We start from the raw sequence: 13,157 nt of genomic DNA on the forward strand, positions 1-13,157 counted from the left end.
GTTATTGTCTGTTGAGACAGAATCTAGCTCTGTTGCCCAGGCTGGAGTGCAGTGGCGTGATCTTGGCTCACTGCAACCTCTGCCTCCCGGGTTCAAGTGATTCTCCTGCCTCAGCCTCCTGAGTAGCTGGGATTATAGGCGCTCGCCACCATGCCCAGATAATTTTTAAATTTTTAGTAGAGATGGGGTCTCACTGTGTTGGCCAGGCTGGTCTCAAACTCCTGACCTCGTGATCTGCCCGCCTCGACCTCCCAAAGTGCTGGGATTACAAGCGTGAGCCACCGTGCCCAACTGAGACCCTGTCTTTTAAAGTAAATGAAATGGTTAAAATGGTCAATTTTATGTTTTTAAAATATAATTATACTGCAATTAAAAAGCAACAACCACTACACCGTCTTGCCTTCTGCCCTGAGATCTCTGTTTACAAGGCTAGAAGAGTAGTCAAGCTCCTTTTTTTTTTCCCTTCTAGGCTTTTTTTCCCCTCATTGGTCAGGAGCCCCCTCCCCTCCTCTCTGTCGGGTGGGGTGCTAATAACTTTATTGGAGGTTTCTGATTGGCTGGATCTCTGTTCTGAATGCCCCCCCACCTCCCCTTCTACCCTCCTCGGCTGGGAGAGTGGGTTAAAGCTGAGCCCTCCTCTTTGGGGAAAAAGATTCCTTTCAGGACCACGCTGAGCTGCTCTGGAGCCTGAGGCTGGTGGCACGGGGCTGGCCCAGGAAGTGATGCCGGCCCCCGTGGGACTCCTCGGTCTGGTCCTGCTCTGGCCGCTGATGGCAGTGACTGCGGAGAGTAAGTAAAAGTGCTGCGCATTCCTGGTCCTGTCTGGAGTGAAGCAAGGGGCAGCCCAGATGCACCTGGGACTGCACTTTTGTAGCCAGATGCCTGTTGACCTGCCTTTCCACTGCCACCTTTTGTTTTGCTTTTCATGGGGAAGAGGAGGGAGAGGTGACAGGTGAATCCTCATCTCTCACTCACATGCTCCACTAGCATCCTCTGGAAACTCAGACAAGGCAGGGGTTGGGGAGCTGCAGAGACCAGATCTGAAGCCCTGAGTGAGAAAATGCTGCCTTCTGGACCCACTGAGCTTGAGCCCAGGAGGTCGAGGCTGCGGTGAGCCGAGATCACGCCACTGCACTCCAACCTGGGCGACAGAGTGAGACCTTGTCTCAGCAACCAAAAAAAGCAAGTAATCTTAATTTTGCTAGTACCCACACATACAAATTTTTAAAAAGGCAGGTGAAATTAATAACATTTTGCTTAACCCAATATATCCAATATATAATTAGAAAATGTAATCAATAGGAAGTATTAATGAGATTTATTTCCCATTCAACATTCAATGTGTATTTTATACTTACGACATATTTCATTTCGGATGCTAAATTTTCATTGCAAATACTTGATCTGTCTAGAGTTCTTAAAACATAGAGATGAGAAAGTAGGTTTAGTTACTGTGCTAAGTTGTTTCAAACATATTTGAAACTTTTCTTTCTTTAAAAAATATTTTTTGTAGAGACGGGGTTTTACCATATTGCCCAGGCTCGTCTCAAACTCAAGTGATCCTCCCAAAGTGCTGGGATTACAGGCATGAGCAACTGCACCCTGCTGAAAGTCTTCTAATAAGTGAATTGAGTATTGGTTTTTTGTTTAATTAAAATTAAATGAAAAGTTTCTCTGTAACCAGTAACATTTCAGATGCTTCATAGCCACATATTGGACAGCACAGGCCAGATTGTGGGGTCTTCTATTTGTTGTAAATGATGTAATTGTTCTGATATTTGGACTTTTTTTCAGCATATAACACTGCCTGGCATGCTATAGGTACTTGATAAATTGTGTTGGTTTCGTGAAAGAATGCACACTGATCAGAACTGACAGCTGAGAAAGCTGAAATGGGACTTGATTTCATTTGCTGGCTAGAGATGACACTCATTTCAGTCCAATTTCAGATCTCTTCCTAGAAGTGAGTAGGATCTGATTGAAGAATTTATTACTTCCAGTGTGCAGCGTTTTCCCATCCTTGGTTAATCTGTTATGAATTTATCATGACATGAACTTGATTTTTCTGAAATTTAAAAAATATTTTAAATGTGTTTAAGCGTTCAGGAAATGGAAGGGGTACAGGCTTAATTCAAGCACAATGCTCTCAGAGCTCAGCTCACTTCTGCAGGTCATGGTGGATGGAGGCTGGTGGGCCAGGCTGCTTTGTAGCCTAGCTGAGCAGTAAAGCAGATGTAGGGATTGTCTGTTGAGCAAACAAGCAGGATGCTGGGCTTGTGCACAGTCGAGAACGTAATGATTATGCACACATATGTTTAATTTGGCGCCCAGTGTCCAAGTGATCAAAGAGTTGAAGGAAAGTTGGAAGGGAAATTGATTGGGTTGAATGTCTTTGAAATGTGGTTTTACCTGTTGATATTCTACTTGAATGCTAAGAGGGTTTTGTTAGATGTGCCAAAATATTTAGGGGAGAAAAACCCTGCCAGATATCCTACCATGTCCTATTGTTTTAAAGGGTGTAAACAAAATAGTATATAATGCACCTTGCCCCCACCCCTCCCTCCCCATTTTGGGGAAATGATTTGTTTTTCTTTTTCTTTTTTCTTTTGAGACAAGGTCTTACTCTGCTACCCAGGCTGGAGTACAGTGGTGCGATCTCGGCTCACTGCAATCTCCACCTGTCGGCTCAAGCAATTCTCCCACCTCCCACGAGTAGCTGGGACCACAGGTGTGCACCACCACGCCCGGCTAATTTTTGTATTTTTTATAGAAAGGGGGTTTCGCCATACTGGCCAGGCTGGTCTCGAACTCCTGAGCTCAAGTCATCTACCCACCTCAGCTTCCCAAAGTACTGGGATTACAGGCATGAGCCACTGCACCCAGGCACAGTGTGTTTTTTGAGGGATTAAACAGGTCAGCAAGGGTAGCAATGACCAGTCGAGGTGCAGCAGGGTGGTTTTGAGGATGGAAGTGGTATTATTGAAATGCCATCCTATGGAAATGGCTGCAGATGAATGTCTGCTTAATGCACCGGAGGGCACGAGTGATGCCTTGGAAAGATCCTGCAAGTGGCTGGCAGGAAGGGGAAACAAGGCTTGAAAGTAGGTGGCAGTGGAAGGGCTGGGTGGCTGGAGGGAGGGAGGGAGGGGTGCTGGCCTTCCCAGGGAGGGAGCTCCGGGAATCCCTGGCAGTTTCCTTAGCAGCCTGAGCTGGGGGCCGAGGGGCCACCTCACCACATCTGCTCATGCCCTGGTTGTCCTCTGCCCCTTTGATGGTGGGAGAAGGGAGACACTCAACAGGGAGCGGCACCAGCTCCTGCTATTTCCTGCAGCAGCCTCTTGGTCTTGCTGGTGTTCCATTCATTACTCATTTGCTCACTTACTCTCTGATTCATTCAGGATGAGGGTATGGCTGGGGACTCTGCAGCCAGAGTGCCTGGGTTCAAATCCTGAGTGTCTACCGTTAACCAGCTGTGTGCACCTGGGCAAGTCACTTGGATGGATAGGAGACAGGAGAGGGTGGGTGGGTGGGTGGATGGATAGGAGGGAGAGTGGGTGAGTGGGTGGATGGATGGATAACAGCAGGGAGTGGGTGGGTGGGTGGATGGATGGATAGGAGGGGGAGAGGGTGAGTGGGTAGATGGATAGGAGGGGGAACGGGTGAGTAGGTGGATGGATGGATAGGAGAGGGTAGTGGGTGGGTGGATGGATGGATTGGGGGGTTAGGGGGTGGATGGATGGATAGGAGGTGGGAGTGATGGGTGAATGGATGGATAGGAGGGGGGCTGGGGGTGGGTGGATGGATGGATAGGAGGGGGAGTGGGTGAATGGATGCGTAGGAGGGGGCTTGGGGGTGGGTGTATGGGAGGGGTGTGGGCAGTGGGTAGATAGATGGATAGGAGAGGGGAGCGGGTGGGTGGATGGATAGGAGGGGAATTGGGGGTGGGTGGATAGGGGTGGGGGTGGTTGGATGGATGGATGGATGGATAGGAGCAGGGAGCAGGTGGGTGGAAGGATGGGAGTGGGGATGGGTAGATGGATTGATGGATGGGAGGAATGGAGACCTGCATTTGTTGATGGAATTGGCAGAGCTTGCTGACATATTGGACTCAGGTAGTGATGAGGGATGTGGAAGCACGAATGATTGGCAGCTTGAGCTATCAGGGATGATGGTGCCAGTACCCAAGATGGACAAGAGCAAATTGGACAAAGGGTAGGGCAATCACTTCCAGTCTTTGTGGCTCTCCCTCCCCTGAGGACATTTTGCAAAGTCTGGGGAGAGCTGGCATTATCATTTCTCATCTTCTTCCTGGAGTAAGGTCAGTGGCCCATAGCGTGGGGCTATCGTATGCCTCTTTCTGGCCTCACCCTGGTTCCATCTGATTTGCGATTTCAGAAATTCCAGATTCGCAGGTGGGGCAGGCGGCCTCCTGCATGACTGCGTGCACAGGTGAGTGATTCTCTCAGGACGCCTGATCACACCTCTGGTGACCAGGAGCCTGAGCCCAGTAGAGGGCCCGATGGTGGTGAAGCTGTAAGATGGGATTAGAGACAGCCCCAGAGGGCCCTGGCTATGCTCCCAAAGATACCAGTTGGGAGGACCAAGGCCAGTTCTGCAAAGGTCACCCACAGAGTTAGAGAAACGAATAGCAAGCTCAGAGTAAAATGCCTTAAGCCATCCCAGCCCCCAAGGCTTCCTCCTCATACCTGTGGGCCCCAGGTGGAATAAATGTCTTTGGCCAGGTGATGCCATTTGCATTTTGGAGGGGAGCAGATGAAAGAGCCTTGGGAACAAATTCTTTGGAAAGAGAGAAGGATCTTAGGAATATGAGGTGTGGTTCTGTCTCAAGGAAATTGACGTGAAAATGTCAGTTCAATCACAAGCCATGGGGAGGGGTGAGATGTTATAATTAGGTTTCATGCTTGATTCCCTGGCCTCAATAGAAGGTTAGAGATTTGGCTCGATAATTATAGACCTCTCTGTTCCCTAAATTGGCTCTTCCCCAGAGCAGTTACTCTCCTCACCCCCAGATTCCCCAAGGCTGGCCAGCTTTACAGCTTTGTCTTCTATAAAGATCAGAATAACAACACACCCTACCCGCCCCACCCCCCCACCCCACTGCCAGCCCCACTTGATATCCATCAAGGTGATAGGTGAGTAGTCAGACTCCCAAGGGTGGAATCCCAGCTGGGGATTGCCTAAGTTAGTTAACCTCTCTGAGCCTCAGTTTCTTCCTCTGTAAAATGGAGAAAAAAGAGTACTCACCTCAAAGTTGGTTATGAAGCTTAACTGAGTTACTGTAGATGAATGCTTCTCAGCTGGGGTGATTGTGGCCCTCCCTCCCCTGGGGACATTTTGCAAAGTCTGGGGATATTTTTGGTTGTCACAACTGGGCTGTGTTACTGGCATCTTGTGGGTAAAGGTCAGGGATGCTGCTAAATTTCCTGACAACACACAGGACAGCCCTCACAAACAGAATTCTCTGGCCCCAACTATTAATAGCACCCAGGCAGAGAAACCTTGATATTAGAAGAAGGCCTGGCCCATGATGACACTGGCTAGCACTTATTGAGCACTTACTGTTATTATCTTTATTTTCTTTTTCACCCTTATGAGGGTATGCAGCTACCCAACCTTTCCCCAAGCTGGGGACAGGCAGCTCAGGGCCCAGATGGGGAGAGAGAGGTGTGAGCAAGGATGCCTGGAGGTGGAGTTGGGATCCCAGAGGGCTGCAGGTTCAAGGTGACATTGCTCTCTCTCTCTGCCCTCCAGGGTCAGCTGGGCCCCACCTCCCTGTGGGCACCAGATACACCTATCACTTTTCCACCAACACCAGCACCAGTCTGCAGGACATCCCGGTGGAGGGGAGTGGTCTTGGCTTCCAAGGCTTGGCTGTCCTTGATGTGCTTGGCCCCTGCCAGATGGCTTTATGGGTGAGTGTCTTTGGGTAACCGGGAGATCACGTTGATGCTGGGAAGGACTACGAGGAAGCCACAGCCCCTCACCTCCATTTTCCAATTTGCTTAATCAACAGAGGAGCTTTCTGAGGAATCTTATATTTGGCAAGTGAGGACCCTTGAGAGGAATGTGGGAAAATGGTGCAATTTTGGTTGTAAGAGGTGCCACAGAGGGCCCAATGGAGGAATAGCAGAGGTTAAGGAAGGAATATTTTTAGGGCAGGTTGGGGGAGTTCCTTGGAGTGAGAAGAGCCATAGAACGGAGACATACTGTGTCCTAGGGGTGGACTGAGAGCCTAGGTCTCAGTCTGCAAGTCCAAGGGTGTGTGCAAAGTCAAACCAAGTCAAGTCTTTGGACAAAGGAATAGACTGGGTGGAAGTCTATTCCCAGGAAGGCCTGCCCTGTGGACACTGGCCTTGCAGTGCCTGGGTCCACAGGCTCAGGTTATAGGCAAACACTAAGGGTCAGTGGTGTTAGTCCTGGGTTAAGGCAGAATTATGAGCTAGGCCCACTTGGTGGTTGCAGATTTCTTTTCATTGAGATTTTCTGGAAACTCCTCAATGTTCTTGCAAGCAGAAGTGCTTGCTCATTTGCCTCTGTCCCATTTCTGATAACCCTCATATTTTTCCTGGATAAACCCTCTCAACCCACATAAAAGGCCTTTTAGTTTCTGTTGGAGTCTCATCTCATATTGGGATGCATTTTTGTACTGGCTGGAGCGCTTGCTAACAAGAGTTTCTCAAAACTGTTTTGTTGTATTTTCATGTAGACCACAGGATGAGGTCTTTCATGGAGTGGCCCTGAGGTGCCTCTGAATTCTTAAAGTGTCCAATATGTCAGAGCTGCTGCTTTATTAGTCTTCGTCATCCTTTCACACCCTTCAAAACACTTGTGGTTGTTTTTATCTGCAGGGTCAGTTTTCATAAAGCAAATTGTGTTCTGTTGCAGTTTTATTTATTTGTTTGCTTTAAGCACTTAAGAAAAGCTGCCAATGTCAAATGTTGGCTAGGATATAAAGAACTGGTGTATTTCAAAGATTCTAGGTGAAAATGGAAATTTTCTCGCCCCTTGGGAGGTTAATTAATATATTTTTGGAGAAAAAAGTGTAAAAATCACAAGTCTTCAGAACAAGGAATTTTCATAAACCAAACACCTATGTAGTGATCACCAGAGCCTCCTTCATACTTCCTCTTGGTCACTTCTCCCAAGGGTACAACTTTTTTTTTTTGAGATGGAATCTCACTCTGTCGTCCAGGCTGGAGTTGCAATAGTACAATCGCAGCTCACTGGAACCTCCGCCTCCCCAGTTTAAGCAGTTCTCCTGCGTGAGCCTCCTGAGTAGCTGAGATTACTGGTGGTGCGTGGTGTGCTCCATCACGCCTGGCTAATTTTTGTACTTTTAGTAGAGATGGGATTTTACCATGTTGGCCAGGCTGGACTTGAACTCCTGACTTCAAGTGATTTGCCCACCTCGGCCTACCAAAGTGCTGGGATTACAGGCGTGAACCACTGTGCCCAGCCTTCCTTTTTCATTTCTACCACCATAGATGAGTTTTGCCTGTCTTTCAACTTCTCTCTAATGGAATTGTACAGGATGTTTTCCTTTGTGTCTGGTTTATTTTTATTTTTATTTTTTTACTGTGATTAAAATATAATATGGAATACACCATTTCAACCATCTTAAGTTTATAATTCAGTGGCATTAAGTACTTTTACATCGTTGCACAACCATCACCACCCTCCATCTCTAGAACTTTTTCATCATCCTAAACAGAAGCTCTGTGTACATTGAACAGTAACTTCCAATTCCCACCCTGCAGACTCTGGTCACCTCTCTTCTGCTTTCTGTCTCTATGAACTTGCTGTTTTTAGGTACCTCATATAAGTGGAGTCACATAGGCTGGGCGCAGTGGCTCACGCCTGTAATCCCAGCACATTCGGAGGCCGAGGCGGGCGGATCACCTGAGGTCTGGAGTTCGAGACCAGCCTGACCAACATGGAGAAACCCTGTCTCTACTAAATATACAAAATTAGCCAGGCGTGGTAGTGCATGCCTGTAATCCCAGCTACTCAGGAGGCTGAGGCAGGAGAATGGCTTGAACCCGGGAGGTGGAGGTTGCTGTGAGCCGAGATTGCGCCATTGCACTTCAGCCCGGGCAACAAGAGCGAAACTCCGTCTCAAAAAATATATATAAATAAAAATAAGTGGCGTCACATAATATGTGACCTTTTGTGTCTGGCTTCTTTCACTTAACATTTTCAAGGTTCCTCTCTATTGTAGGATGTAGCAGAACTTCGTCCTTTAAAAAATTATTTTTTATTTATTTTAAAAAATGGAGATGGGGTTCCACCATGTTAGCCAGGCTGGTCTCAAAGTCCTGACCTCAAGTGATCCGCCTGCCTTGCCCTCCCAAAGTGCTGGGATTACAAGTGTGAGCCACCGTGCCCGGCCATAATCTATCAAAATTTTTTTTGTTTTTTTTTTTTTGGAGTGCAGTGGCGTGATTTTGGCTCACTGCACCCATCACCTCCCCAGCTCAAGCGATTCTCCTGCCTTGGCCTCCTGAGTTGTTGGGATTACAGGTGCCTGCCACCACACCCAGCTAATTTTTGTATTTTTAGTAGAGATGGCATTTCACCATGTCGGCCAGTCTGGTCTCAAACTCCTGACCCCAAGTGATCCACCTGCCTCAGCCTCCCGAAGTGCTGGGATTACAGGTGTGAGCCACCGTGACTGGCTCTATTAAATTTAAACAGTGAAATCAGTTATTTTAGGGAGGATATTTTCCATTTTTAGAAAGTCTGCCTTCTTTTGCAACCCCCGCCGCCCCCCCGCCCACCCTCCACTCACCCTGCCACACACACCCCATGGTGACGCTGGGATATCCCAAGTCTTCATCATGGGCAAAGCCTTTGTCTGCTCTACGATGTAGCGTATTCCTGTTGGTACTGCATAGTCCTATGAATCCCTCAACCAAACTTCCAGTGTCTTTTTGGGCAAAATGAGAACTTTCCAGACATTTAGCAGGGAGCTGTAGGTACTTGACTATTTCAGTGAGACATTCAGCCTTCACCACCCAGGCTTTGTACCTGGTCAAGGGAGGGGTCTCTCTGCCTTGCCCCCAACATGGATTCATGTATCCTGCTGGGCCCTAGAACTGCTTTGTGGGTGGGATGCTGGCGAGGTCCTGGGGTATCCCAGGAGAGGTCACCAACTCACGGTGCTTTGTGCTTCAGCTGCAAGACTTCCAGGTGACATCCATCCTGGGGGCCAAGGTGGAGCTTCTGAAGGAGTCGGAGAGCCTGAGGTAAGACACTTGGCCATAGGGCTGGGACCTGCTCACGATGGGGCTGGAGGTGTGAGTCCTCTGCTGTCTTTCAAGAGCTGTCGGGCTCTGGGTGCACTGAATTAGATTAGGACAATTGGTTAGGGTGACCTCTCTGTAGCAAAGAGATGCCATCTTGGACTGAAGTTCAAAGAAGTTTCTATATTTGTTTTGACCTCGTCAAGCACCGATGAAGACCGCTGGGGGGCTGCCTTCATGTAGAAGCCTTGGGTGACTCCAGATAGCCGCAGGTGCTCTTCTCTTACCTGGTGGGAGGAACTCATCCCGTAGTTCTGCCTGTCACCCCCAGCATGTCCAGATTTCACATCTGCCGATCACCCCTTGGGCATCGTTGTTGAGTGTGTTCTGGAAGACTCCAGCTAATGGGACTGTCGGGGCCATGGAGGTCTGCCTTTTCCCCTCCCCCACTCTGTCGAGACCCCATCCTCTCCCACCCCAAGCTAAGCCCCTCTTTTGTGACCCAGCCAAGCCTGGGATTCTCCCTGTGGCTTGTTTCCCAGGCCTCCCTGACAGCGGCCTCGGTGGCCTCAAAGCTCAGAGCGAACGCCAGCCTGAAGACAACCCCTTCTCTGCAGATTCCTCTTCCATTTTTATTGCAAATTCATTTGTTAAGAAATAAAGCCTTTGTCTAGGGATACCAGGATGGGGGATGCTGCTGAGAGACAGACAGCTCCTCACTGAAAGGCAAGGGGAGGGTCTCCTCCAAGGGGACTATTGTCCCCCAGCTCCTCATCAGAAATGCTAAGTCGGTGGGGCCAGGGGTTGTCACTTCCTGGAGGCCAGACTGACAATTGCTATTCTGGGAGTGGTGGGCACCATTAGCATTACTCTCCATCAAGGTCTGAGACCCAAGGGACTGCCTTAGGAAGACCCCCAGGCTTTAGTTGGAGCTGGAGAGTGACTGCTGCCCCCCTGGAAGGTAGAAGTGGTGACATATCTGTTCCCCAGGGTTTTGTCTTGCTAGCCTGTAGGGTCTGGGGACTTGGCGGTTTCCCCTTCGTCTTGAAGGATCTCTGCCTTCCAACTCCATGCGGGGAAGGAGGACTTCATCACCTCTCACTTCCTACCTTCCCCATCCCTTCACTCTGCAGATACCAGACCCAGGCACCTTTCTGCCAGGGGAAGGGCAGGCGGGAGGAGCACTGGGCTGAATTCTGGTGCCAGCTCCTTCCCTGACTTGCTGTGTAATATCCCCCAAGAAGGCCCCCGTCTCGGGACTTCATTTCCTTGTCTCAACAATAACAGTCTCAAGTCACTCCCAGTTCAGGGTTTCTGCAGCCTGTGACTCCAGAGCCAGCCTGCTTGGGTTCAAATCCCAGCTGGAGCCCCGAGCAAGACGCTGCATTGCTCTGAGCCTGTTTCCTCATCTGGAATGTGGGTGGAGGGATGATAATTACCTCCCTGGTGGGATCTGTAGGGAGGGAAAGACTCCCTCTACCTTCCTGGGTTCAATAGCTGTGTCTAGAAATAAACTGACATTAGGAGAAGAGGTAGATAGATTTTTTTATACACACAGGGGCATCGTGGAATGAAAGAGTGAAGGCTCCCCAGAGTGGTGAGACTTGGGAGCTTATACACCATTTTCATGGGGAAAGGGGAGGAGGGAGGGAGGCAAGTTAGAGGGGAGTAGATGGTTTCTAGGAAAGAGGAAGGGACCCTTGGAAGAAGAGATAGGAGATGTGCTAGTGTGGGATAAAGTTTGTCTGGGTGTGGTGTCAACTTGCACCATCCTCTCTTAGGATGAGAGCTGCTGTCCCCAGGTGGATGAAACTCCCTGGAGGGCATTGATGACAATTACGTTCCTTTTGGAGGATCTGTCTTTAGGCAGAAGAGGGGAGTTCAGAGAAAGCCTCTCCCCATATTTGCTGTTTCTCAACAAATACAGTCTGGTTCAAAATAGACAAGAGGCTGGGGTGTGGTGGCTTACGCCTGTAATCCCAGTGCTTTGGAGGCTGAGGCTGGAGGATTGCTTGAGCCCAGGAGTTTGAGATCAGCCTGGGCAACGTAGCAGGAATCTATCTCTACAAAAAGTTTAAAAATTAGCTGGGCATGGTGGCCGCATGTCTGTGGTCCCAGCCACTCAGGAGGCTGAGGCAGAAGGATCATTTCAGCCTACAGGGTTGAGGCTGCAGTGAGCTATGATCGCACCACCGTACTCCAGCCTGGGCAACAGAGTGAGACTGGTCCACAAAAAAGCCAATATTCCCAAGTGGCATATTTTGGGGTGGCACATCCAGAACGCCTTCAGCTCCTTGGGATTAAGTGAGGCGTTTTGGAATGCAGGCAGCTCTTGTCATCCTTTTATTCTTTGACACTTGTCTCACACACCTGTCCATTTGTCCCAGGAGTGAAAAGGCTGGGGTGGCTCAGAGCAGAGTTGGCTGCCCCATAGCCCAGCTGCAGAGGGAAGAAAGGCTATCTGGTGGGGGGATGTGGGGTTCCCTGGGAGCTTCCCATGGGGGCTGGCCTGCAAGAAGGCAGGGATGCTGTGGCCTCTGGCAGTCTGCAAGTGGCCTGGGGCACTGGAGGGTCCCGCTTGACCCCTGTCCACCCTCCTGCAGTGCCGTCCTGGGCCGTAACCCACTCCGCTTCATCCTGCACTCTGGGCGTGTGGCCCACCTGTGTCCCCATCCCACTGAGCCACGCTGGGTGCTGAACGTGAAGCGTGCTGTGCTGAGCCTCCTGCAGGGCCACCCAGGGGCCCACAGCCCCAAGACCCTTGATGAGGTGAGGCCAGGAGACGGGAGGGGGGTGGGGGGTAGAGGTGGCCAGAAGGCTGACCTGTCCCCCACCCTGTCTGCCCAGGTGGACATCCTGGGCCGATGTCCCACCACATACCAGCGCCATGGGGACTGGCTACACAAGACAAAGGACCTGGCACGGTGCTCCCTGCGCAGGGGACGCTCATCGCTGCATTCTCAGGCTCTGCCTGGAGTGGCTGTAAGTGCTGGACTGGGCTGGGCTGGGCCTAGCCCCTGACTGCTACTCTCCCAGACCCTCCTCCTCTTCTTCCTCTTCCTCCTCCTCCTCCCTTTTCCTCCTCCCTCCTCCTCCTTTTTCCTCCTCCCTCCTCCTTCTTTTCCTCCTCCCTCCTCCTCCCTTTTCCTCTTCCTCCCTCCTCCCTCCTCAGCTCTTCCTTTCCTCTCCTCCAATTCCTTCTCTTCTTGGTCCTCCTTCCTTTACCTCCTCTCCTCCAATTCCTTCTCTTCTTGGTCCTTCTTCCTTTACCTCCTCTCCTCCCTTCCCCTTCCCCTTCCCCTCCCTTCTCCTCTGTCCTTCAAGAAATTTTATTTTCTGTCTGTATGTATGTATGTATCTATTTCCTTAGAGACAGAGTCCCACTCTGTCACCCAGGCTGGAGTGCAGTGGTGTGATCAGGGCTCAGTGCAGCCTTCAACTCCTGGCCTCAAGCGATCCTCCCGTCTCAGCCTCTTGAGAGTAGCTGGGACTACAGGCACAAGGCACCATTCCTGGTTAATTATTTTTTTTCTGGATTTTTAGTAGAGATGGTGTCTTGCTATGGTGTCCAGGCTGATCTTGAACTCCTGAGCTCAAGTGATCCTCCTGCCTCAGCCTCCCAAGTAGCTGGGACTACAGGCACACGCCACTATGCCTGGTTAATTTTTTAAAAAATTTTTAGTAGAGATGATGTCTTGCTATGTTGCCCAGGCTGATCTTGAACTTCTGAGCTCAAGCGTTCCTGCCACCTTGGCTTCCCCAAGTGCTGGAACTGCGGAAGTGAGCCACCAAGCCCGCCTCTCTGTCCTTTTCCCCAAGCCCTCCTCCCCACCTCTGTCTCCAGCTCCCTGAAGAGGCAAGTGCTTTGTAAATACCAAACATCTGCAGGAGGAT

General features: G+C 50.0%; 1 protein-coding gene across 2 annotated transcripts in view; it reads left to right on the plus strand.

Annotated features, from left to right (window-relative positions):
• Positions 1–650: 650 nt before the first annotated feature.
• Positions 651–13,157, plus strand: part of LOC129016092 (uncharacterized) — a 154,777-nt gene continuing 142,270 nt past the window's right edge. For both annotated transcript variants that reach the window (XM_054454967.2, XM_054454968.2), the window contains exons 1-6: positions 651–789; positions 4,396–4,449; positions 5,773–5,933; positions 9,196–9,266; positions 11,867–12,032; positions 12,111–12,245. In XM_054454967.2, the coding sequence (XP_054310942.2) occupies positions 723–789; positions 4,396–4,449; positions 5,773–5,933; positions 9,196–9,266; positions 11,867–12,032; positions 12,111–12,245 (654 nt within the window). In that variant the 5' untranslated portion in view covers positions 651–722. The remainder of the gene's footprint in view (positions 790–4,395; positions 4,450–5,772; positions 5,934–9,195; positions 9,267–11,866; positions 12,033–12,110; positions 12,246–13,157) is intronic.

The sequence above is a fragment of the Pongo pygmaeus genome, chromosome 18 (genome assembly GCF_028885625.2).
Source record: "Pongo pygmaeus isolate AG05252 chromosome 18, NHGRI_mPonPyg2-v2.0_pri, whole genome shotgun sequence".
Lineage (NCBI taxonomy): Eukaryota > Metazoa > Chordata > Mammalia > Primates > Hominidae > Pongo > Pongo pygmaeus.